General features: G+C 46.6%; 1 protein-coding gene across 3 annotated transcripts in view; it reads left to right on the top strand.

Moving 5' to 3' along the window:
• Window positions 1-26,766, top strand: part of VTI1A (vesicle transport through interaction with t-SNAREs 1A) — a 380,928-nt gene that overhangs the window by 346,953 nt on the left and 7,209 nt on the right. Inside the window, exon 8 of one of the 3 annotated variants that reach the window (XR_002730496.2) lies at window positions 21,393-26,230. Coding sequence is in view for 1 of the 3 variants with exons in the window: in XM_023206619.3 (XP_023062387.1) it covers window positions 21,393-21,486 (94 nt within the window). In the remaining 2 variants the exon portion in view is untranslated. Of the gene's footprint in view, window positions 1-21,392; window positions 26,231-26,766 lie in introns of those variants that run through there. The other 2 variants (XM_026446677.1, XM_023206619.3) reach the window with 2 other exon arrangements.

The following is a 26,766-nucleotide window of genomic DNA, read 5'->3' as shown; positions in this document are numbered from 1 at the left end:
GCTTGAGCCCAGGAGGCTGAGGTGGGAGGACTGCTTGGCCCAGGAGGTTGAGGTTGCAATGAGCTATAATCACACTGTTGCACTCCAGCCTGGGCAACAGAGTGAGACTCCGCCTCTAAAAAATAATAATAAATAAATAAAATAAGAAATAAAAAATTAAAATTATGATCCCAACACCTAGACACAATCATTATTTACATTTCAGTGTATATCTTTCCAATTTCTGTTTTACATTTATATATGTAGTTTTTGCAAAATTGAGATCATACTATGCATACTACTTGTAACACTTGCTTTTTACATAATATATTATGAGCAAGAAAATTGGTCATCCTAATGATGACTAGGGTGGGGTCAGATTCTGTTAAACTTTCTGAATCATCAAGAACAAATTTGTTCCATATAGTCTTAGTAATAATTCTACTCTTGTATAAGCTTTTCTTTGAAAATTATCAGTACCCAGATAGCATTCATAACAACTCTCAACTCACTGATAATATATGAAATATTATCATATTACCATATTCCTTTGAGGAGAACATTGTGTTTTCTCTGCTTTTACACATGCAATCTAATTCGAGTATCACAAGAACCCATGAGGTAGGAAAAAAGGACAGATGTTGTTGTCCCTGACTTTAATCATAAATGCAAAGTGACTCACCTGGCATCACAGCCGTTTGGAACTAGAGCTAGGAAGCAAGACATTCTGTGACTTGTTATTTTCCTCACCATTGTATTGCTTGTGGTCTTTGACATCAGATCCGATTTCAAATACCAGCTTTTCCACCAGCTAGCCGTGTGATCTTGGATAGCTTAACTCTCTAAGCCTCAGTTTCCTCCTCTGGAAAATGGGAATATTGACACCTTTGCCATAGATTTGTTATGAAGATTAAATTAAAAACTTTGAGTGAAGGACTTAGGATAGTAGAAATCACTAAAAAAAAAATTTTATGTTTTATCTTTTTTCTCCTACACATTCCCTATTACTGTTTTTTTTTTTTTTTTTTTTCTGAGAGACAGAGTCTCACTCTGTCACCCAGGCTGAAGTGCATTGGCGCGATCTCAGCTCACTGTAACCTCCACCTCCCAGGTTCAAGCAATTCTCCTGCCTCAGCTTCCCAAGTAGCTGAGACTACAGGCATGCGCCACCACGCCCAGCTAATTTTTGTATTTTTAGTAGAGACAGAGTTTCACTATATGTTGGCCAGGCTGGTCTCTAACTAACTCCTGACCTCCGGTGATCTGCCCGCCTTGGCCTCCCAAAGTGGTGGATTACAGGCATGAGCCACTGCGCCTGGCCCCCTCTTACCTTATAACACTGTGAATAAAATAAGCTATTACGTTTCTTTTATTCAATATACTGAATTTTTAGTTTAGCATTATTGTAAATAATCATTATTATATATAATGAGATTATCTTATTATATTATCTTATTATATATTATATATATTATATATATAATAAGATACAGTAATTCAAGAAAGTGTAGAAATACATAAAGATAGAAAAAACACCCACCACCTGAATATAAACACCGTTAACACTTGGCCACGTTTCCTTCCAGTTCTTTTTCTTTCTGTGCAAAGACTTTCCATTAGTTCAACCAGTGTTTTGAACTAATGAAAGCTAGGCGATAGTTAAGCCTTGTGTTCTGATTATAAAAGAGGTGCCCCCTTGAAATCCCGGTTGGATTTCCAAGAAGCCAATATGGGGGATCAAAAAGCTGTCACGGGGTGACACGCGGTGGGTCCCCCCTGTAATCCCAGCACTTTGAGAGGCCAAGGTGAGCAGATCACCTGAGGTCAGTCAGGAGTTCAAGACCAGCCTGGCCAACATGATGAAACCCTGACTCTACTAAAAAATATTTTTTTAAAAAAATTAGCCAGGCATAGTGGCAGACACCTGTAATCCCAGCTACTCGGGAGGCTGAGGCAGGAGAACCACTTGAACTCCGGAGGCCAAGGTTGCAGTGATCCAAGATTGCACCACTGCAGTCCAGCCTGGGCGACAAAGCAAGACATCATCAAAAAAAAAAAAAAAAAACAGAAAGAAAGCTGTCATGGGTCTGCAGGGGGGTGTGAGAAGTTCTCACGAACCTAAGACATTCAAGTGAACTAATGAATTCCCAACTCACTGATCTCGTGGTCTAGGAACAATTCAAGTAAAATGTAACCCACCTCTTCACAAAACTGCTTCCTCTCATATAAAAGAGGTTCTGGACAAGCAGAGGCACCATCTGTCAGGCCCCAGGTTGGCCCTGGTGTGGGCAAGTCCTTGAAAGAATCACTCTACTAGAGTATCTTCAACCCCTGGGAGGGAAGTGCTCTTCCTGGGCTCGTAAAAGGCATTCTGTTTAGGCTGAAAGGAAATTTCCTATAGCCAAGCATCTCCTGTCAGCTAATTTGATAGTTCTCTATCAAGTAAACCATTAGTGAATACATTGATCCTTTTTTTTCCCCCTTTCTGCGGTTCTGCCTTGGCTATTCCCAAGATTTCTCTGAACCAGTTGGGCAAAATTGATTTTTATTAGTTCCACTGGCCTTGTGGAAAATTATCTCATGAACTGGTTTTTATAGGAAGACTCAAAGCATAGCACAGGGTAAAAAATAAGCCTATAGCAGTCAAAACTGTTGTCTGAAATGTCTTCAGACTGGAAGGCTGAATTTATTGCACAAAACAAGTACTAGGAAGGCGGAGGTGTGCAGTCCTGCTCATTATCACTGGAAAGGGGAACCAAAAAGCGGAGTGAAAAATTAAATTTTAATAATGCCAGTGATATTTTCTAAATCTTTCCTGACAGAAAGATTCTCATTATTTTTATCTGTCTCCGAGTAGGTTCTTTTAGTGCCATCTCAGAAATGGCCTCAGCTATGATTGTTTTCCAGGCTTTGAAGCATCTAAAAAAACAAATATATACAGAGAGAAATATGCTTTAGATTGTTCGAGGAAGGGCCGTGACCGTGGCAACATCCCGGCTAGTGTATTTGCAGCCAGCATTTGCTGGGAACGCCTGCAGCTTTCACAAAAGCGGACCATGTCGTTAAGACAATTGCTGTAAATCCCCCCAACAAAGAGGACCCAAAATCCACTGCAGTTGGCTACAGGAAGAGCCCAGGGGCCCCGAGTCCCAAGTTTGGGTTCATTCTAGAAACCTCTCTATGCTGGCCATGAAAGGAAATTAAAGAAAAAAAAAAAAAAAGTAAGATATCCTATTGTTTTAGTAAATCTGAAAACTCACATTCCAAGTGTCATATGATACAGAATTTTGGGGGACAGGAGGGAAACTAAAGGCAGAATCATTAAAGTAGCCAATCTGTGATGACGTGATGATTTTTTGTCTGTTTTCTCACCTCTTCAGTGCCTGTGTATGAACCTATCTTGATCCCAAAAGGAATTAGAGCATTTACCTAAATATACACAAGACAATAAGATTGAATATTTACAAAATGAAGTAATGGGGAGGCCAGTACACAAACTGTGGAATCGCCTATACATTTGTAAGAGGTGGCCCACAGGTTTCTCTCTGGGCGTTCTGGCAGCCGACTTGGAGAGGGCCATGTTCAGCTATGTGAGTCAGTATCTGTGAGATAGAAACTCAGCTTTTTCCCCTACTCTGATGACAGACAACACTTTCTCGTGGGACCTCTTCACAGGGACACACACTGTGCAGGTTAGTAAACAACAGGCTCCAAAGCATCCTTCCAGGGAGGACAGTGAGCCCTGCAGGGCGCTCTGACCGTCCTCCTTTCCTCAGGCTGGCGGTGTTAGGTCAGTGCGGCTGTGAACCAAAGCAACGCTGTGCAGATGGGACACTCAGGGGGCTCAGCTGCTCCAGGGTCGACCTCAGAGCCTCCAGCAGGAGAGGTGGACCCCAGTTCACTCGGCTCCTCAGCTAACACTGTCTCTCGGCTGGGCTTTCAACACGTCTTCCCCAGGAGAGAATTTTAGGTTGTTCCCTTTGCTAAGGACCTGGAGTGGAAATGCCTTATTATTGGTACTTAAGGGCCATCGTGTTGTCTAGTAGCCAGTTAGGGGGTCAGATATCACCATCATCTGTGAAAATTAAGGCCAGGGAGCTTGAAGGGAATGTCCCCAAAGAATGACAGAGTGAAAGTTCACTCTCTCTTTGCAAGACGCAGGCTGCCTTTTGACTTAGTCTGTATGAAGATCCCTCCTAATTCATGGGTGATTTTCCTACTCATTGCTGCCAAATACAGGACCTGAGAGAGTGATCAAAGGATCAAAGGCCACACTACTCCTTGGCAACTAGTTTTCTTTGTCTTTAGCAAGTCCACAAATACGGTTCTTGGTGCCCATCCTCAAGGGTGCTGGGTTCTCATATGTTTACTGCCATTTTAAAGATGGAGAAACTGAGGCACTGTTTGTTCTCCCTAAGATCACACAGCAAATTGTAGGTAGAGGCAACCCTACAAGGCTGCCTTTGCTCCTTACCCTCCAAGAGAGACCTCTGGCTTTCCCATTCCAGGCCTCCTGACCTCTAACACTCTGCATAGAAAATGCACACCATTCTCCCCAAGAGTCGCCAGCTGGGCTTTTCCAGCCACGTGCTGCAGACCATGCCGAGGTCAGGGGGCTGCAGATGTGAGGTCCAGCCCTGACCTCTGCTTATGCTTCTCGTGAGAGTCCATGAGGCATGCACAAGCTGGTTTCTGGCTCCTGTTGACCCCTCCTTGGCCTCTGACTCCACGGTTAGGAATCGGTTATGGGCTAAGTTGGATGATCTCAGTGTAGACCCTGGTTATTGATGCTGCCACAGAGGCTGAACTTCAGGCTTCTGAGAGCCGCGGGGTCAGGAGGGCTGGGCTTTTCCCGCCTCCAGGGGAGTCTCCAGGAGGGTAAGGCAGGGATGCGCTCACCACCACTCCCTCTTCCTTTTAATTTCTTCCTTAATAACTAGTCAGAGGTCGCAGACTGAAGGCCCACAGGGTGAGTCTACCCCACAGATGTGCTTTCTTTGGCCATCCAGTGTTTTGGAAAACTTTGACTTAGTTGCCAATATTTAAAACTTGGGAGATTTCACAAAGAGAACACCATTTCTGGCTTATCTTGGCAAATCAGAAGGTCTCAGTCCCAACAGCAGTGAGCAGCAGCCCCTCGCTTTAGAAAAAGGGCCGGTGCCCCCGTTCTCCCAGTCCCCGCCCCTGATGCCTACAGCCTGCAGACTGGATCTCCCGCACCCTCACAGGACTTGCTTCCTTGGTTAGAGAGAAGGATACGCTTTCCCAGGCTGGCAGGTGATGTGGCTTCACCTGCACAAACCTGGGGGCTCTGTTATCTGATCATTACCCCACCCTCCTCCCAGCCTAAGAACTATGAGTCAATCATCCTGCTTATCGTTAATGAGCCTTGTGGGGAGGTGTTCTTAACCCAGAGTTCACCTGCTCAGATCTGATTAATGCTGCTTTGGGGTATGTGAAGTCAGTTTAAGATTATGAAGGAGATATCACAAGTTTGAACAGACAGCACACACTCTGCAGGGGTCTCATTCAATGTCCGACTAAGAAAACAGGGCAGCCCAGGGCTTAGCCACAGCTGGACACCCCTCCACCTGGGCTGGGGGCACTAGGCAACGAGCAGTGGCCCTGGAGCCCAGAGAGAGAGAGAGTTCTGATGTTAGGATCTAGAAAACGTAACCACATCCCTCAAGAGTTGACAGAGATGCAGGTGGCTGATAAGCCTCTGCCAGAATGTTTTTCCTTTCTGACATCAGGAAAGAAAAAGGTGTTAAATAAATGACTCTTAAGTGGTAAGTATCGAATGTCAGATCTTAGGGAAAATAAAGCCTATCACAAAAGCCAAGGCAGCCGAGTCTTCACCAGTATGTTCCAGGAGAGGCATCTTGGCCGTCAGGGAGTATCCCCAGGGAAGCTCACGGAGCCACAGAGGAGCTGAAGGCAGGGATTCCAGGCGAGTAGCTCAGCCTGGACCCGACAATCCAAGCTAATCAGGACTAAGACCAGATGTGCCCTGTTGAGCCCTGGTCATCTGCAGGAATCTGAGGAGGGATCTGTAGGCTTTCAGAGCAAGGCACCTGAAGCAGGAGGCTGCCTGCGTGAAGGGGTACAGCCAGAGAAGGAGGAGTTTCAAGAACTAATGTGGGGAGATGGGTGAGTATGATAGGAGTAGAGTAATAATAGTTCCTATAGTTATTTATTGAGCAATTACCATTGGCCAGGCACTGATCTAAGCACTTCACATTGAATTAAGCCATTTATTTATTAATGTAATTCATTAGCAGAATGCTGCTATTATTAGCCCCATTTTACCAATATAGGGAAAGCACAGCATTGGCTCTTTGGAGCGTGCCAATTCCTTGTATTGGTACCGTTTTCTTTCATAGAGACCTGATGGTAGATTGTTCACTCTTTATTTTGCCAAGTAAGAAAGAGTAATTTCCAATGAGAGACTACATTTCTAATGTCCAAGAAAAGACACTGGGACATCTTCTCCTACTATCACTGCATAAAGAACATTTTCATTTTCACACTAAAGCAGTCAAGAGGATGTAATCTCAGAGAAGGAATGCAGTAACTTAACCAATGCTGCACAACTGGTGTGTGGTAGATCCTAGATTAGAATCCAAGCAATTTGGCTCCAAAAATGAGGGTGGTTGTTCAACCTCCACCCGAATGTAGTCTGTGGTTTCTCTGGAGGCTGAAAAGGATGAGGGACCTTCATGCAGGAAAGAGCTTGGTGGGTTACTGGTTCAGGAGGGCAGTAAGTTTGCTTCTCAATAAAGGGTCAGGACTCAGTAGGGGTGGAGAACCTTCTCCAGCAGATTTTCCCAGGATGGCCAGCAGGAAGTGGGAGGGTGAGGAGTACCTAAAGCTGGGGGTTGGGGAGGGGTCACCCTGGCCCAGACACCAATCACGTCTGCCCTGGGCTGAGAACTTTCAGGGCCACCTCTGGAGTGGGCCTGGCCTTTTCCCTGGGTAGGCCTGAGCCGTCAGATCTAGGTCCTAATACATAAGGATAGTTATAAAGATTCAATGACATCTTGTATGCAATAAACCAGAAAAAGATACTTTCTTTTTAAGTCCGTCCAGAAGTTATATAGATCTTCACAAACCTTGCGGAAGATACTTGGGAGAGCTTCCTTTATTACCATTTCACGGATGAGGAAACTCAAGGACCTGTAGTGCTTTCCCAGATCGCACAGTGAGCCTAGCTCGTTCTTCCATCTGATTTTCTTTCTGCCTAGAACAACAGATCCACTACAATAAATCTTCAGCAGACCTGAATCTTTTTCTATAGTGTATCCCCTCACCCATATGTTATGTAAAAATAAAAAATCGTGTGTTACAAGGTCGTTGGCAGCTCCCAGAGAACACTTACCATTCTTTCTGTCTCAGACTCTTTGGTGAAGGATCAGGTGATCACGTGTTTACCTAGAAGAGATAAAGTAAGCCCCTTAAAAGGCTGAAAAAAGACAGGCAATGTGCCAGTGATTGAAGAAAGCTGATGAAATATGCTGCAGAATAAAATGAATATTACCGTAGTAATGTACTGCATATTTACATTAGGCATTAAGTGAAGAATTGACTGACTCTGGTTAATCGGTGCCCTGCACTACCAACAAAAATAAACTTGCAGCTGGTTGTGGTGGCTCGCACCTGTGATCCCAACACTTTGGGAGGCCAAGGCAGGAGGATCGCTGGAGCCCAGGAATTTGAGACCAGCCTGGGTAACATAGGGAGACGCATCTCTACTAAAAACTTTTGTAAATTAGGCAGGCATAGTGGCGTGCACCTGTGGTCCCAGCTGTTCAGGAGGCTGAGGCAGATCACTCGAGCCCGGGAGGTTGAGGCTGTGGTGAGCAGTACCACTGCACTCCAGCCTGGGAGCGGGGACCTTGTCTCAAAAAAAAATGTAAAAATAAGTTTGTGTACTCAATGACTGTGTCTATAGAAAACAATATAAAGATATCCAAGACTCTTCCATCAAAGAACCAAGAAGGATCTAGTAAAGATTCTAAGACACACGGTTATATAAATAATGATCTGTGTGCTGTATGGTGGTAGAAGATGGGGCTGGAGAAGTGGGTTGAGGCTTCGGTTACCTCCTCTGTAATAATGGGGACGATAATAGGCCCCAGCTCATAGGGTTGTGGTGAGGGTTCAGGCACAGAGTATAAAATGCCAGAACAGCGCCTGGCCTGGAGTAAAGCCCAGCCAACCTGAGCTGCGTGCAGGCATCCCTGCTGCCATGGCTGCAGCTGTCCTCGCTGCACCGATGTTGTTGCGGCCGCATTCTCTAGAAGAATCACCAAAGAGTACTGCTGGGTGGGATTTTCTAGCCCCATGCTTTACAGACGTTCAGATTTCTTGGAATTGACCTTTTGGGTTTTTTTAAGTACAGGCCTATTGGAAGGTTGTCCACTATTTATTTTGCCAAGTAAGAGAGAGTAATTTCCAAGGGAGAGTACATTTCCAATGTCCAAAGAAGGACACTGGGGAAAAACCCTGCCATCTACACTCGTCATCACTCCATAAAACAAGGGACATTTTGACACTGAAACAGTGGAAAGGGCATATTCTCAGAGAAAAGGGCAGCCTCGAAATTGAGTAATCTTGGTTTTAAGAAAAAAGCTTCCTTCTAATGTTACTCTTCTTTTCCCACTTCAGCCTTGGCCTGGAGTTGGGGCCCACTTTTCCCAGTCATCCCATGCCCCGTCTTCTTTTTATTTTATTTTATTTGTTTATTTTTTGAGATGAAGTTTCGCTCTTGTTGCCCAGGCTGGAGTGCAGTGGTTCAATCTTGGCTCACTACAACCTCTGCCTCCTAGGTTCAAGCGATTCTCCTGCCTCAGCCTCCCAAGTAGCTGAGATTACATACATGTGCCACCACGCCCAGCTAATTTTGTATTTTTAGTAGAGACGGGGTTTCACCATGTTGGTCAGGCTGGTCTCAAACTCCTGATCTCAAGTGATCCACCCACCTTGGCCTCCCAAAGTGCTGAGATTACAGGCATGAGCCAACACACCCAGCTTCCTTCTTCATTTTAGAGAGAAGTGGGTTTGGGTTGGGCTTATGAGGAGGTGGGGCCACTGATGGGTTTGAGTTGCTGTCACATACAGACACCGTGAGAGGCAGTGACCACTTGAATGAGAAAGAGTGTGATAGTGAAACAAGAGTGGGCCTGGGGCCGGAAGACCTGGCTGTGCCCCAGGTAGCTGACCCTGGGCACATATCTTCCCCTCTCAGGGCCTCAGTGTCCTTAACTCTAAAATGAAGAATCTAAGCCAGATGTGGTGATGCGCATCTGTGATCCCAGCTACTCAGGAGGCTGAGGTGGGAGGATCACTTGAGCCCAGGAGGTGAAGGCTGCAGTGAGCGGTGATCGTGCCACTGCACACCAGCCTGGGCAACAGAGTGAGACCCTGTCTCTAAAAAAATAAAATAAAATGAAGAATTTAGACTAGGGCGTGGAGGCCTTTTCCAGCTCTAGCCATCTACAGACCTGTGAGGAGTTAAATATACCTTACATTTCTAGAACATCCTTATTTAATTCTCTTCAAGTTCTTTCCAAGCCCTTTGATTGAAGCGAGCTGCCTTGATCCTATCTGGGAGTCTGCAGCCAGCAAAGCCACTCTGCAGGCCCCCTGCCATTGTCAAGTCCATATTTAAGAATGGCAGTGGCCATGGTGCCCAGGCTGAAATTTGATGTACACATTTGGCAACATAGAGTGCAATGTAACTACACATTACTGATCAAAACCCATCAGATTTATCAGTGGGCTCTGACAGGTACTTGTTGGCTGCCTTCCCAGGCTAGGAAGGTATCCCTGAGCCAGCCAATGCGATGCCCTCCCCTCCCTTTTGATGTTTGTGGGAGAGAAGGCTCGGCTGTGCTCGGGAGACTGTCAGCATGAGGCCCAGATGGATACCAGCCTGTGGGAACCAGAAGCCTGGCAGGCTTGGGAAGCAGCAGCTTCCTGGATTACTGCCTCCACCTTCCCATCCAGCCACTGGAAGTTTCCTAGGCAGCTTCTCCAGCCTCTGACAACCAGTGCCTCTCACCTTTCCTGAAATACCATCTCCTTTTACAGAATGATTTGCCAACTGCACACATGTAAAGAGCTTTTCAAAGTGCTTTAAAATCTTTAATGAGCTAATCCTCTCCTTCCTCCCTGGGGTGGTTGGTGAGTTGCTGATTTTGTTTGGGAAGAAACTGAAACCCAAATGTCATGGGGTGACTTGCTCTAGGTCGCCCCAGGTAAATACTGGATTATGGGCACACAACACATCGTCCCGGCCCGGGCATTACTCTAATTGCGGCCTTTGTTGTGAGGCTTCTGTCATTCATTGATTGCTCATTGTGACACCATAAGTTCCCATAAGGCAGGGACTCTGTGTTTCCTTTGTTCTTCAGAGGGACTTCAGCCAGACCTGTCTGTGCAGCTCACGCCTTGTCCAAGACCACCACATTCTTCAACCAAGGAGGGCCGCCCTAGGTACATTTTAGATTTTTTTTTTTTTTTTTTTTTTTTTCCTGAGACAGAGTCCTGCTCTGTCTCCCAGGCTGGAGTGCAGTCGTGCCATCACAGGTCACTGCAGCCTTGAACTCCTGGGCTTGAGCAATCCTCCCACCTCAGCCTCCAGAGTAGCTGGAACTAAAGGTGTGCCCCACCATGCCCGGCTTTTTTTTTTTTTCTTCTTCTTTACTTTTTGTGGAGACTTGGGTCTCACCATGTTGCCCAGGCTGATCCTCCCACCGTAGCTTCCCCAATGTGTGGAGATTACAATTGTGAGCCACTGTGCCCAGCCAGTAGCTGTTAGCTTTTAGATCACGAGTGGTCAAATCACAGACAGTGGGCCTTATCCAGCCTTCCTCCTGTTTCAGCCACAGGCTAATAGTAGTTTTACATTTTTAAATGGTTGAAAAAAACTCAAAAGAAGAATTTTTGACACGTGAAAATTATACAGATTCAAAATTATACAACTTAGATTCCAGTGTCTGTAAATAAAGATTTCATTGGAACACAGCCATGCTTATTCATTGACATACGTCACTGGCTGCTTTACACTACAAGAACAAAGCTGAGTAGGTCTGACAGACTGTGGAGTCCCCAAAGCCTAAAATGTTTAGTTATGGGTTAAATTGCAGCCCCTCACCTTAATTTATATGTCGAAGTACTAACCTCTAGTACCTCAGAATATGACTTTATTTGGAAATAATGTCTTTGCAAATGCAATTAGTTAAGATGAGGTACGAGAATAGGGTGGGCCCCTGAGCCAATGTGACCGGTGTCCTTATTAAAAGGAGAAACTTGAACACAGGCACTCACACAGAGATACCACCTTGTGAAACCAAACGCAGAGATGAGGGAATGCATCTACAAGCTAAGGGACCCCAAAGATAGCTGACACCCCACCAGAAGCTGGGAGAGAGGCATGGATCAGACCCTTGCACTGCTCTCTCAGGGAACCAACCCTGCCGACACCTTGACCTTGCACTTCGGCCTCCAGAACTGGGAGACGATCACTTTCTGTTGTTGAAGCCACCCAGTCTGTGCGACTTTGTTATGCCAGCCCTAGCACACTGACATACTGACTGGCCCTCTGCAGACAGAGTTTGCTGATTCCAGTTAAGCTCTAAGTATTAAGAAAAATTTAGAAACAGAGCAAAGCTACTCTAGTCCTCGGTCAGGGCCTAATCTAGACATGCCAGGGCTCGGGGACTGGCTCTGGCTCCTTGGTTCCTTGCTAGAGAAAGTGCTCATCTCCCTGCCCATCAAAACTCATCCCTCCTGTGTCCCAGTCCCTCAGGTCTCTCGGATGACTGACTGCAACCTAAATTGATGTTAGCCAATTGGGGCTACTAGTGGCTAATGATGGCTTGGTAGATTGGCGCAGAGACAGCATCTAGTTTTCTTCCTATTTTTATGATGATGATGATGATGATGATGATTATTATTATTATTATTATTATTTTGAGATGGAGTCTCACTGTGTCACCCAGGCTGGAGTACAGTGGCAAGATCTTGGCTCACTGCAACTTCCACTTCCCGGGTTCAAGCAATTCTGCCTCTGCCTCCCAAGGAACTGGGACTACAGGCACTTGACACCACACCCGGCTAATTTTTGTATTTTTAGTACAGATGGGATTTTACCATGTTGGCCAGGCTGGTCTCAAACTCCTGACCTCAAGTGATCTGCCCACTTCCACCTCCCAAAGTGCTGGGATTGCAGGCGTGAGCCACCGTGCCCGGCCTTATTTTTTTTATTTTTGAGATAGGGTCTCGCTCTGTTACCCAGGCTGGAATGCAGTGGTGCAATCATGGCTCATTGCGATTTCAACTTCAGGCTTAAGCAGTTCTCTTGCCTCAGCCTCCTTAGTAGCTGGGAGCACAAGCACATGCCACCACACCTGCCTATTTTTTTTTTTTTTTTTTTCACAGAGATGGGGGTCTCTCTATGTTGCCCAGGCTAGTCTCAAACTCCTAAGCTCAAGCGATCCTCCTGCCTCAGCCTTCCAAAGTGCTGGGATTTCAGGCATGAGCCACTGCACCTGGCCTTCTTCCTGTTTTAAATGGCCTATTCCAGAGGCAGGAGTTTTGTGAAATGAGTGTTGTGGCACATACCCCCTCAGTCCCCTTATCTCACATGACTTCAGGAAACTGCTCTGCTCATGAACGGAAATTCTTATTCTGAGATGTAAGAATCAACAGCTCCCAAAGACTGTGAGCCCCACAGCTGCATGCAAAGCTTCTATGAACTCGGCTGGGACTGACCTGTCCTTTGGAGGAGGACTTAGTGTAGATCCACAGTAAACGTGCAGTGCAGCCATGTGGAAGAAGTTGGAGACATGGAGAACAGTCATCATGAAACCCAAGATAAGATCACCAGCTCCATATGATTGTCTGGATCTGAGCACTCCGTATATTCATTTTCTAGGGCTGCCATAACATCGTGGATAAATGCAGTTATTCTCTCATAGTTCCAAAGACTAGAAGTCTGAAGGTAAGGAGTTGACAGGGCGATGCTCTCTCCAAAAGTGTAAGGGAAGAATTGTTCTTTGCCCCTTGCAGCTTCTGGTGGCCCAACATTCCTTGGCATGTGGCAGCATCATTCCAGTCTCTGCCTCCATCTTCACATGTCCCTCTTTGTCCTCTCTTCTTTTAAGGACATCAGTCATTGGATTTAGGGCCACCCTAAATCTGGAATGATTTCCTCTCAAGATCCTTAATGAAGTCTGGGCACAGTGGTTCATGCCTGTCATCTCAGCACTTAGGGAGGTCAAGGCAAGAGGATCACCTGAGGTCAGGAGTTCGAAAGTAGCCTGGCCAACATGGTGAAATTCCATCTCTACTAAAAATACAAAATTAGCTGGTTGTGGTGGCACACACCTGTAATCCCAGCTACTTGGGAGACTGAGGCAGGAGAATCACTTGAACCAGGGAGGCGGAGGTTGCAGTGAGCCAAGATCACACTATTACACTCCAACCTGGGCAACAAGAATGAAACTCTGTCTCAAAAAAAAAAAAAAAAAATCCTTAATGAATCACATCCACAAAGACCTTATTTCCAAGCTGGACATGGTGGCTCGGCATGGGGCTCGTGACTGTAATCCCAGCACTTTGGGAGGCCGAGGCAGGAGGATCTCTTGAGGCCAGGAGATCGAGACCAGCCTGGGGAACATAGTGAGATCCTGTGTCTACAAAAAAAAATTTTTTTTTTTTTTTTTGAGACAGAGTCTCGCTCTCTCGCCCAGGCCGGAGCACAGTAGCCAGATCTCAGCTCACTGCAAGCTCCACCTCCCGAGTTTACGCCATTCTCCTGCCTCAGCCTCCTGAGTAGCTGGTACTATAGGCGCCTGCCACCTCGCCCAGCTAGTGTTTTTTTTATTTTACTTTTTAGGAGCGACGGAGTTTCACCGTGTTAGCCAGGATGGTCTCGATCTCCTGACCTCGTGATCCACCCATCTTAGCCTCCCAAAGTGCTGGGATTACATGCTTGAGCCACCATGCCTGGCACAAAAAATTTAAAAATTAGCCAGGTGCAGTGGTGCATGCCTGTAGTCCCAGCTACTTGGGAGGCTGAGGCGGGAGGATCACTTGAGCCCAAGAGTTCAAGGCTGCAGTGAGCTATGATTGCACCAGTGCCCTCCAGCCTGGGCAATAGGCCAAGACTCTGTCTCTTAAAAATAAAAAATAAGGTCACCTTCTGAGGTTCCAGGTGGACATGAATTTGCAGGGACACTGTTCAATCCAGTACAGTCAGTATGATTTAAAGTGAGAGGCCAGGTACAGTGCCTCAGGCGTGTAATCCCAGCACTTTGGGAGGCTGAGGTGGGCAGATTACCTGAGGTCAGGAGTTCAAGACCAGCCTGGCCAACAACATGGCGGAACCTCATCGCTACTAAAAATACAAAAATTAGCCTGGTTTGGTGGCAGCACCTGTAATCTCAGCTACTCAGGAGGCTGAGGCGGGAGAATCACTTGGACCCAGGAGGTGGAGGTTACAGTGAGCTGAGATTGCGCCTCTGCACTCCAGCCTGGTTGACAAAGCGAGACTGTGTCTCAAAAAATTAAAAAATAAAATAAATAAAAAGAAAAGAAAGTGAGAGAATCCCCAACCATACTTGCTCCAGTCAATGGGGAATTGTTTGGCTCCTGTAACTGGGAAGCTGAAGTGTGACTCTTCAGATTTCAGACACACAGCAGGAAGAGGAAGCAGGGGTTCAAATATGTCTTCAGGAATCCGTCTCTTTTTCTTCATCTCTCGGCTCTGCATTCCTCTGGTGTCGGCTTCTTTTAGGCAGCCTCGTCCAGTACGGTAGTAAGAATGGTCCTTGGCAGCTCCAGGTTCTCACTGTCCTGACAGTCAATCTCAGTAAAGACAGTATCTTTTTCCTGATTTTCCAGTAAGAATCCCAAGAGGAACTCCATCTGGCTTGGGTGGCAGACCAATCCTTGAGCAAAGGGTAGTGCAACAGCTAGAGAGCTATAATTGGCTGGGCCTGCCTGGGTCCTATGCCCACCTGTGGAATCAGAGTGGGGTCAGCCTCCCTGAATTATTGGGATGGGGCTGAAGATTCCTCCTAGAGATGCAGGACATAGAAGACCCAAGATGGGCATTAGTAGGCAGCATGATAACCACACAGCTCTAGCTCAGAGGCAAACATGTCCGCAGCTCTGAAAATAACCCTTCCAATTAAAGTGAGTGTTTGAGGCAGATGACAATCAACTGTTTCTCCTACTCCTGTTTTCATTTCTTTCTGGTGAATACTAACGTTGAATTGGATATAGAATTTAAAGAGCTTTCCCTTGGCCCATGTTTTGGGAAGTGCCTAGAGAGAAGCAGATCCAGGCTCCTTTGCTCAGAATTTATCCCATGCTTTCACGGTTGCTAATTACTGTTCTGTCAGACCCCAAAGGTGGGGCATCGTTATTCAGGGCCAGTCGGCCAGGCAGGAAGGCAGGTACAGGATGCAGCTCTGAACCTGTGAAGTGTCTGCCACTCTCCAGCTAATGAATACAGGCTTGTAAAAGAGTTGGGACTCTGCTGGCATCCTTAATGGGACAGTGGCTAACAGCTAAGTCCTAAAGCTGTGCTTGTCGACAAGCAGCCCTTAGAAATCAGGAGAACAGTAACTACGTGACCCTGAGCACATGTAGGTAGAGTCTCTCATTTCTTCACTCAGCAAGCATTTTTTGAGAACATTTATGCCAAGCTCTGTGTTAGGCATCAGGGATACAAAAGACAAAGGAAATTCGGTCTGTGGAAGGTCCACTTTTTACTGGGGACTGTAGTCAATGTACTGGAAAGAGAGATGTGTAGTGAGATGGGAGAATACAAGAGGGGCATAGCCAGGAAATGCCTCTTGGAAGAGGAGGGAAGAATGCACATATGTCATAGATCAAGGACTTGGTTTGGAATCAGGGTGACTCAACCTAAAAATGCTTTTTGGTCCTAAATAACAGAAGACCCAATTCAAACTGACTTTGGAAAATAAAGTCAGTTTATTTTCTCATGTAAGTTAAAGTCCAAAGAAAGGGTGGTTTGATTAAAACAAAAAAAGAAGTTCACTGTCGGCCTGGCACGGTGGCTCACACTTTGGGAGGCTGAGGTGGGCAGATCGCCTGAGGTCAGGAGTTTGGAACCAAGATGGCCAACATGGTGAAACCCCATCTCTACTAAAAATACAAAAATTAGCCGGACGTGGTGGCAGATGCCTGTAATCCCAGCTACTCTGGAGGCTGAGGCTATAATCCCAGCTACCTGGGAGGCGGAGGTTGCAGTGAGCTGAGATCGCACCACTGCACTCCAGCCTGGAGACAGAGCATGACTCCGTCTCAAAAATAAAGAAATAAATAAATAAATAAAAATTAAAGTTCTCTGTCTTCAGGACTGGGGTTCTATTTCTCTGCCCACTGTGGGTCAGCTTCTTTCTTGGGTTGCCTTCCCTCAATAATCAAAAGGGCTGCAGTGGATCCAGCCTAACATCTGTTTGGACGAACGGAGGCAAGATGGTGCATTTCCGGGTTCTTCATCGCCCAAATTTTCCCGCGCGCGCGAAAATGCAGCCGGCGCCTGGGAAGGTGCAGATCAACCGGGCATGTGCCAGGTGACGTCAATCCGAAGAGACCAAGATTTACCTGCTCGCACCTGCGGAACGCCCCCCGACATGCCCGTGCCCCACCTATTGCCCTCCCACTCCTAGAAAAGCCGCTCTCGGCCAGCGCGCCACGCGGCCTTCCTGAGTCCCTCACTCCTGTCGGGACTGTAGGAACTCTGTCCGAGAGCTTCACCGGGGGAATCTGTCGGCCTTCTTTGCCGGAGGCCGACAGACCTCTTCCCCACACCTTAGGTGACCAAAATAAATTTGCAGTTTTGCTCCTACACTTGCCTACTCGCTGGTTCTTTTGTGTCACTCTGGTGGTCTTAGAAAAACAAATCAACATCCACACCAAACTGTCCAGGTGACCCGGCATTTCAGGCAAAGTTGCTGAGATCCACTCTGTTGAATGGGCTTCAGTCACAAGCCTGCTCCTGGTCCAGTTACCATGGCCAGGGGCATGGAATGTACTGACCATTGCAGCCTCAGTACCCCTGGAGCTGGGGTAGCGTCAGCTGTGTGGAATAGGGAAATGAACGCAGCCACTGTAGATCTGCTATACACAGGAAGCAGACGCCTGGCTAGGCCTGGTGAGGCCTCGTGCGTGGTATCATCACTCATCAATACACAGGAGCATTGGCTGGAAGAAGCTCCTGATTCTTCAGTGAAAAGTGTCGTGACCAAGAGGTCAGGAAAGTTTCCCAGCTCTTGAAAACCAAGAGGCAAAAACCTGTTCTTCAAGGAAAAAGAAAAAAAATCTTATCAGTCCTCATCAAACCTTGGCTTCTGAAATACATGAAACCAGAGCCTCTCTTGGCTTGGCCAGATGCCTCCTCTTGTCTGAGAGGCGGACAGTAGCGTATCACTCAGGGTAGCTTATGGTATTCGGCAGTGAAAAACAACCCCCATTCCTCAATGGCTCAACGCAAGTCCACCGGGAGTCCAGGTGTGTCTCCAGGACAGTGGCTCTTTACATGATGACTGCAGGATCCGGGCAGAAGATGTTACCACCGTCCTGTAACTTGCACTCTCTGGAACCATGCAGTCACCCCCACAATCAAGACCGCAGGAAGAGCCAGCTAGAGAGACAAACACTGGAAGTTAGATGCCTCCACCTGGGAGTGACACTCAGAACTTTTGCTCTCATTTCTTTAGCCAAAGCTAGTTCCAAGACCACACCTAACATTAAGGTGAGTGCATCCATGCCTGGAAGTAGAGGAGAACCGGATATTGGAGAACACTCGTAATGCCTGCTCCGGTGGAATTCCTGGACTCCTCGAGCAAGAGCAGAGAACTGTGCCAGGTGCCGCGCCTGCCCCCTGCACTGGAACCAGCCTTCTGTGATTCCGGCTGCCACACGCAGGAGCTCATTTCCAGGCTGGGAGGAGACTGGCAATGGAAAGATTAACTGCTCCCTGGGTTCCACATGGGGATCAGTACTTTCAATAGTACTTTGTGAGTTCAGCCTCAAAGTAAATGGTTAATTCATCTTGTATCAACAGCACTGTGATTCATAATGTAAACTTGGAGAATCCTTGATGTTTCGGGCCCACATTCCTTTTATTTTGGCTCTGCATTCTTTTAAAGCCACAGTGTGCTCATTTAATAGAATGCAGCATGCAAATGCACAAGTTTTTGCCTGGAGGCAATTTAGCCTGGCTGTTTCAATGGATGTCTTCTTTCAAGTGTATATTCTTTCTTAAATTATTTACTGGGTAAACACACTTTGCATTTTCAAAAGGGAGATTAAGACGGCTCGCTGCAGACCTAGTTCAACAGAAAGCTCCCCGCTTGCCCAAAGTTAGGAGGAAGTTACTTTGGGCTTCTCCCCAAGTTCCCTCGCCACCATCTCACTAGCTGGGAACCCCTCGGCCTGGCTGGTTTTTCTGATTCTCTCCAAACTCTGCATTCCTTTCTGCTTTGCCTACAGCAATATGGGCCGGCAGCCCCTGGCTGAGATTGCAACTAGGCTTCCTCACAGATGGGGCCCACCAATGCCAGCCTGTATTTCCCCCTTCCAAACTGGCTCGGTCCTACCCACCCAGATGCCCTGAGAGTTCACTTTTCTGGTCCTGAGGGGGACCACATTTGCACAACTCCTTTGAGGTCCAAAGCTGGGTGGACGGCCCAGCCAGTCAAGCTTACTTAGAGCTCTCTCTGTTCCAACTCTTTCCCCACCCCCATCTACTCTGCCTCCCAAATGTCTGCCGGCATTTGGTTGGAAAGCAAATGCCCTTTCCTGCTGACACCCCGCCCCCACCCAGCACACAGGAGTTCCTTCTAGCTTGGGGAGAAGACCCAGTAGTGCTCTGAGAAGGCGTGATGGTAGGAAGTTTCATCTTTGGCGGGGCTTGCTTCAACTTTGAACTTTAGTCTTTTCCATGCAGACTCCCAGAAATTTTCCTGCAAATTAATTGCACAGACTTCTTCTCCATTGTCCTTTGAATGGAAGATTACAGTTACCAGAGACTGCGTTCTTTCATGATCACTCTTTGGGCAGTTCTCTTGAGTACCTGTGTGCCAGCAACTGTGCCATGTGCTGGGGTGGTAGAGGTGAATCCACACGGCCCCAGTCCACACAGGTTGGGCCCTTGGAAGCGGGCGGTGGAGGGGAAGCCACCAGGCCCTGTGGGTGCACCAAGGAGGGGGTGAGGCCCAATTAGGAAGGCTAGGGAGGCCCTGTGGGTGCACCAAGGAGAGGGTGAAGCCCAATTAGGAAAGCTAGGGAAGAGCTGAGGATTTAGGGATTCCTGTGTATTCATATTTTTTACCGTTCCTCAGATTGAACAAGTAACACCCATAGTTAATCCTTTCTAAATTAGCATCATGGATGCCTTGGGGTCCTCAACCCACAAATAAAATGGTTGTCAACCAAGCTGTACGAGAGACACACTACTGTAGATTACGGTAGGCAGAATTTTAAAGAGTTTTCATGCTTTTAATCTGTTTCACTGCTGAGTTTCAATTTTGCTGATTTCCTTTGCAAGTCTGATGAGGGTGACTGTGGTAAATAGAGATTTTGACAGTGACTTGGGCAAATGGGATGTGTAGGGACTGTTCTGAAGACTTCTGTCCTTTGCAGAGAAAAGGGGGAAAAAATCAATTTGGGTTTTAAACAGAGCCATCAAGTAGCACCGATCAGTGTTCATAATTAGCCTCCCTATAATAAGCCATGAAGTCCTGTTTTTATTTATTTATTTGGGGGACAGAGAATCTTCCTGCCTCTTGAGTAAGTATGGCCTGTTAAGTCTGAATTAGCTGTCATCACAGAAGAATTAATGTCAGAGTGCAGACTTTCTAGTGGGGAAGGGAAGAACTAAACGAGACAGATCTTAGCCGAGCCTTGCGTGATAAATGAGGACCAAGTGGGCCATTCATCTCCTGCGAGGAGAGTGGACAGAGGCACTAAGGCAGTTTTGCGGAAGACGTGTCAGCAAATGTGATCATTTTGTAACCTGTCAGGAGGAGAAGGAGCTCGTCCTTTTAGGGGGCCACAAGGGAGTGGGTTGGTCTGATATGACACTTTCCATTCAACCGTTTAGGTTTGGAGAAGGAGGGGACGGGTGAGGAGGAATCCTACTAAAACTACAACCTGATGTCATCCTTCCAGGAAATAAACTCATCTAGGAACTAGAAAAGGCTGCAGATACCCTGCAAATATTTTTGTGTGTGAAGATACAAAGTAGGGGTGTGGGGTCTCTGTTCCGTGGGGGGCCCGGCTTCATCCCCCCAGCTCCTCCCCATGGAATACCCATGGCCAGTGTTTGGAGACTGGAGTAGGGCAGGAGGCCTTTTGCAGCTTGGAATTTGGAGGAGGGCTGGGTGGGGTTTGCCGTGGGGTTTTAAGCTGGACAGATAGCTGGCTAGACTGCCAGCCAGCCTATGTCTCTATTTCCGTGCAGCTCTGAGAGCGAGCGTGGGCACGGCTGTTTGACCTAGGTTCCCTTTGAAACTCTCAACAAAGCACTCTGATGTTCGACCTCTTTTCTCCGAATGAGGTAACAAATTATGAAACAACCTCATCAGAAGCTCTCTGCAGGCATCTGGGAGCGTGTGTCTCCACTCTGGTCCCCCTTCTGCGTTGCTGGTTCCCCATCAGCATGCAGCCCAGCCAGAACCCAGGGAGGGTAGAATCCCTGGAGGTGAGGGCCCAGCAACAGATGCACAACAGGCACCTTGGGTACATTGTCTATTTCTCATTTCCATCTTTTTTGCTAGGGAGCAAATGTAACGTTTCCTCCTGGCGTAACGGAGCGTGAGCCGCAGTGACAGATGACGGTTTCACAGCCTAAGCTGCACATTTGACACTTGCTTCTCAATTCCATCCTTTTCTTCCTTAGTCTCTCTTTTACTTTTCCCCAGGTATTTTTATGCAGGTAAGTACCTTACTGACATGTGTTTCCTTGGAGTCTTTTACTTTAACAGGAAACACTGCAAAAAAATGAGGCTTGTCTCACCTTTTAAATTAAAAAGAGAAGCTCGCAAGGGGCCCTTGATCGCTTAAAGAGACTACGTGGTATTCTGAGCCTAGAGAGCCATTTGATTCGCCTTTGCTTTGCAGTAAGCATTTCTTGGAGGGCAGCGTGACAATCGTGTGGAGTCTTTCGTTTTCTCGTGGATCGTTTGTAGAACCAGAAAGCTGCGTGATCTCTCTTCACACACACACACATGCACGCGCACATGCACGCACACGCTCCCCACCCCCACCTGCGAAGCTGCCGTTTGATTAGCCACCCTGGCCTCGGACGGCGTTTGTGGGAAGGCCCTCCACTTATCTCTGTGTGTTTTTTCTCCTTTGCTGTCTCCTAGAATCATCCAGAACCGCATCCTGCTCGTCATCCTAGGGATCGTCGTGGTCATCACCATCCTGATGGCGATCACTTTTTCTGTCAGAAGACACTGATGTATCTGCTCTCCCTTGATAAACAGCAACAACAGCTTGTTCTGAGTAATTAAGACAAAATGGTCACATGAATCATTCTGTTGCACTGACAGGCCCCGGGTGACCCTCTCTCTCCCTCACCGCCGTTGGGCTGAAGTGCAAAGAGTGTAAAAATATTTTCTATTCCTGTTTGCATGTGGGTTGGTTTCCTTTTCGAGGTTTGTCTTCACCCAGATTCGTTTTTTAGAGGGGAAGGTGAATGTTTACTTGCCTTTTTGCTAATGTCATCAACTAGCCAAAATAGCCCGGTGACACTCCTCTTAGCCCTTTGGACGTGTCAAGGGCCGTGGTTTGGGAGAGGACACGATGAGTCAGTCACGAGAGCTTCTGTTTGTCACACGCCTCTTGTTGCTGAAAAGCTCTTCTGTGATGTCCGAGGATAAAAAGGCAGCAAAAAGCAGGGAATGGAGTCAGTGACCCAGTCCGGCAAGCCAGCCCTGTTCCTACCCAGGCCTCATGAATATGGTCATCAACCTGCTTGAGTGCTTTCATTGTAAAGGTCGGTATTTAATGTCAGTTGTACAGGAAATTGACTTAGCACTTTCCCTGTTTTTCTATTGCATAATTTTTTTTGAAAACCCAAGAATATTTTTGCTGAGCCTGCCCAATATTCACTGTTCACAACTTTGATTACTGGCTTCAGGAAATATTTCCTTGCCTTCCCCAAATCCCATACTCCCCAGAATCTGCTGGCAAAGTGAGCCCTGGCACGGGATTTAATTGTGACCTCGTCTTCCCTGACCTGTGTAAGCATCTCTGTATCCTTTCGGTTTTAATATCTGCACTGCCAAAAGCAGTCCTCATACATGCAAAAGGTCTGACAAGGTTCTCTCCACATCCATTCCAGTATGTAAAGAGACCATGAATATTTCAGTAAGAGCAAGAACATGACTCCATCAGTGTGAAATTTCAAATGTGATTATAAATATGGGAGAGTCCTATAGGAGGGTCCACCAGAGATAAACTTCACGGAAAACGTTCCCTAACCTCCTTTAAAAGAATAGAGGATGGTGGATTGTTACAAAAGGAACGGCTTGGGTTTTTTAGCTAACAAATGTTAGCAAGCCTTTCCTGAATTCACTATGTATTCAAACTTCTAATATGCTTTGTGATTTTTTTTTCTTTTCATTTCTTTCTGTCTGAGGTAACCAGGAATTGCGTTCAAAATGAGCTCATTTGTGATCAGGCTTAAAAGTTGCCCAAGCTGAGGTCGCTTCCCCCCTAGTCACAAAGCAGAATGTGTTTTTCTCAAGACTTCATAGGCACTTACTGGTCCGTACTATCTTTGGAATATAATTAGAAGCTTTGAATCCTTGAAAAGCAAACCTGTTCTCTTCATCAAAAATGCTAACCACCTGTGCCCATGGATCAAGATCACCTGGATGTAGTGCTTGATATTTTTCCCAACTCAGAAGAAAACCATTATGGTTTAGAGAGGAAATGCAGAGTGGCAGAATCCACCAGAGAAATTGCACTTATCGAAACAGGCCAAGGCCTGCATGTGTTCCGATAAATCATTTAGTATTGTGTAAATAAAGCTGCAGCCTTTACTTCGGAGGGATGGTGTGGGATTTTGGCCGAGGGAAGCCGGACCGAGAAGGAGCAGGAAGCTATGCTAATTTTCCTGTCGGCTTAAGGGATCCGTCTCAGCAAGAATCTTGTATTCTGATAACGGAATGCTGTACATGCTAACCACATCTAAGAACCATTAAAAAGCAAGGAAACAAACAAACAACCCTTTTCTCATTCCGACACACGAATAGTCGTCGAGTATTACACCAGCCCCTCTGGTGGCTTCCTTCGAAACTGTTGATATTAGCTAAAGTGTATAACCAGTTACCAGCCGCACTTCGCGCGGCCATCGCGTCTACATGCGGCAGACTCTTCCCAAGGCCACCTAGCAGGCAAGGTTGATCGGATCATCTAAACTTGCCGCCTCCTAAATATTTCACTGAATCCTGGCGTTCGTGTTGAAGTAGACAAAATGAGAAAGGAGGAGTGCATTGCACACCTCTCAATAGCTTTTTTCGTTCAAGTTCTATGTCTTTATCTGCTCTTGACTGTGATTTTACCCCAGTTCAACCTTGGGAGTGGGAAGAATATGAACAGATAATCTAGATGTTCATAAATGATTATTAGGCCCTTGGCCTAACAGCTCCATCAAACCTCCTTGAGAGCAACCACCAAGGCCAGGCTAGTGAGTGCTTTGTGAGGAAACTGGTCAGAAGGTTCCCTCAGCTCCTTCCTGGTCCTCCTGGACACTGAAGAAAAGATTTAGGGGATCCCCAGCAGAGGCCAATTGCTCTCCCTCCTTCTCTGCCCCACCAGGAAAGGAATAACGTCCACAAACTGGAAGCAGATAGAGAATTAGATCTGTGAGAGGTTCTAGGTACTTAGTGTGCAGACTTTGACAAATATTTCTCAAGTTGGGAGCCCTTGTTAAAAATGATGTTTAAGGGAGTGGTTTGGGGGGAAGATGAAGACATGGAGGAGGAAGAAGAGAAGGAAGCCCTTGCCATATAAAATTCATGCGGACTAAACAGTTTCCCTGACAGAATAAATAAAGTGGGTGCTACCCCACTCCAGAATCAAAAGCAATTTAATTAAAGTCTCTTAAGTTGTAAAGAGTTTTAAATGATCCATGTTGAAGGCGAATGCCTGCAAATGCAGCGGGCCTGACGTCAGCTGCCGGGCCTGGGCTGGGAGGCCATTTGCTATTCTGTTTAAGGCAGGCTGGATTGTCTTATTTTGGAACCAGCTTGGTGGGGGGTTTGCTTTGCTACTGCTTCTGAGCCCTGAGCTTCAAAGGCTGAAATTAATGGTGAACAAAATTGTGCGGCTCTGGCCATCCCATGCGGGGCAAGCCCATTGAGGGTTATCATTAAGTAAAGAAATAAAGAGGGGGAGAAAAGCCTGCCTGTTCCAAAAACCTCATCAGATAATGACCTCAGTGATTGGGTTTTCATTACCAAACAGCATCCAGAGATTATCAACCCATAGAAGAAGGGAGGGGGAAAAAAAAGAAAGAAAGGAAAAGCAACTGTCTTTCTCTCCCTCTCTTTCTCCTTTTTTTTTTTTTTTTTTTTTTTTGCACATCTTTTCTTTAAAACTGTCAGATCATTTCAGTATTTCAAATCCGAGGAAAACAGCCTGCCTGCTGCTGTATTTGAAGTTGTAATGGTGTCAAAAAGTCACGACTGACTGACAGCCGTCAGTCCCAGAGGGGCTCATTAAATCATAAAAACTTGACAAGGAAATAATTGCGCATTGCCAGCAACTTGGCGCCTGTTTAGACGCTTTTATTTTCTTTCATTATTAGTCCCCACCATTACGTTCATTAACAAATTGCATTAAACAACTGTTAAGGGCTAATGATTTGTTTATCGCTTTTTTTATTATTATTATTTAAACATTAGCTGTGTCATGTGGTACCCCAGCAGCCTCTTGCCATCATCTGACTGAATATTTTTCCACTCTGAGCTCTGGGTACTGTTGGAATATGAAATAGATTATTCATTACTCTCCTCTTTGCCACTGATTTGGTTTCATGTAGCGTCTTCCACAGAGAAAGATGAAAACTTGTCAAAAATAGGTTATATCTTATTCGAAGGGGTAACAATAGCAGCAGGTACAGGCACACTTTAATATTTAATTAAGGTTGATGTTAACCCCTTTAAATGACTTTAGCTGTAAGTTATATTCAAATGCAGAAGAGAAAAATAATTGTTCTTAATTTGCAACCTGTTCAGCAGGCATTCTTCATGGAGTGAGCTGGAAATTTAGAGCAGAATTTTTAAATAATGAAATTTCCCATCATAAATATTTATAGCAGTTTGTCTACGTAGTGGAGAATTAACTAGAAGTGATGATTTCCTCATCCCTTTGGTTTGAACTGCTAGCCTAGTGAGGCACTCCATGCTTGGGAGTGGAGGTGGCTTTTCCTGGGAGAAATGTGTGTGTGGAGGGGAAGTTCAGAGCCAAGTTCTGTTGGTTGGTTGGTTGTGGTCAGTGCTGGTTTCAAAGGAACCACTGTGAGTCCCTAGTCTCCAAGCCACTTGCCTTCCCCTTTGGCTGAGTGTGTGGTTGCAGGGATGTGGGCAGGCGGAAGAGCCCGTAGAGACGTCTTAAAGGAAGATGTGTGTCCGGCGCCTGGTTCGGGAAGGGTCTGATTCGGAGTATGTCTTGGGCATCTCCGTGCAGTCAACTGGAGCTCATTACAAACAGCGCTTCCCTAATACTCTATGGGGAGACATTTGGCTGGGGTGGGCCTTCTGTCCTTTTTCCTTTCTGTGACTTACTCTTCTTTTCCACGGGCCATGAGCTTGAAGGGCTAGGGAGGAGAGAGCCCCATCATCCTCATCCTAAATCGGAAGTCAGTGGCCTTCTCCATGCTATGGCTGCTGTCTATATGTCTGCTTAGCCTGTTTGTTTGATGAGCTTATATAACCGTGGAAGCCACCCTCAGAGGCCTGGTTCACTGACACTTCAGGGCAGGGGTGTTGGGTCAATATCAGGGAATGGGAAGTTCCTTTCTCCCATCCCCATAGGGACCAGCCCCCTTATGTAGTTCCGCCATGGGTGTGAGGGGAAGAGATGGTGCATGTTCCTTGCTCAGTGTAGCATCTCTCAGCGTCACCCACCCAAGGACGGATGGTCCTGCAGGACCCGTGGCGTGGGAGGTACCTGCCTGGCAGACATGAACCAGGTGAGACCTGGCCTCAGGCCTCTTTGTTTACTATGGGCATAGGAACAGCAGCAGACATGCTAGGCTTTGGAGGGTCTCAAGCCTCCCTTTCAATCCGGGATAAATTAGCCACATGACAATCTGTCCCCCTTGAGCTGGCCTTCACACCTCAACAGAAAAGGTACCCAGAGCCATTTTTCCAGGAAGGAAGGAAGGGAGGGAGGGAGGGAAGGGAGGGAGGGAGGCTCACTCTGTGATGAGCCATCCCCAGTCCAACTCCCAGTGACCCTGGTTGAGGGCCTGCCTGAGAATAGCTCAAACTCGATCTCACCCTATGCTGTAACTCTCTAACTCTACACTAGCCTCCAAGAAATACTCTGGTGGCTTCACTTTGCCTGCGACCCATCAGACTCAGACCAGTGGCACCTGCCAGAAGCTGGCCACATAATGTCAGCAGTCAGGTGGCTCTCAGACCAGATGCCAGTCTTTGTTAAACAGGGCAGGTGACTACGTGGACACCTCAGAAAAGCTCCTGAAGCCACAAGTATTGCACCCAT

The sequence above is a fragment of the Piliocolobus tephrosceles genome, chromosome 9 (genome assembly GCF_002776525.5).
Source record: "Piliocolobus tephrosceles isolate RC106 chromosome 9, ASM277652v3, whole genome shotgun sequence".
Classification (NCBI taxonomy): Eukaryota; Metazoa; Chordata; class Mammalia; order Primates; family Cercopithecidae; genus Piliocolobus; species Piliocolobus tephrosceles.
This window is presented reverse-complemented; position numbering and strand designations above follow the sequence as displayed.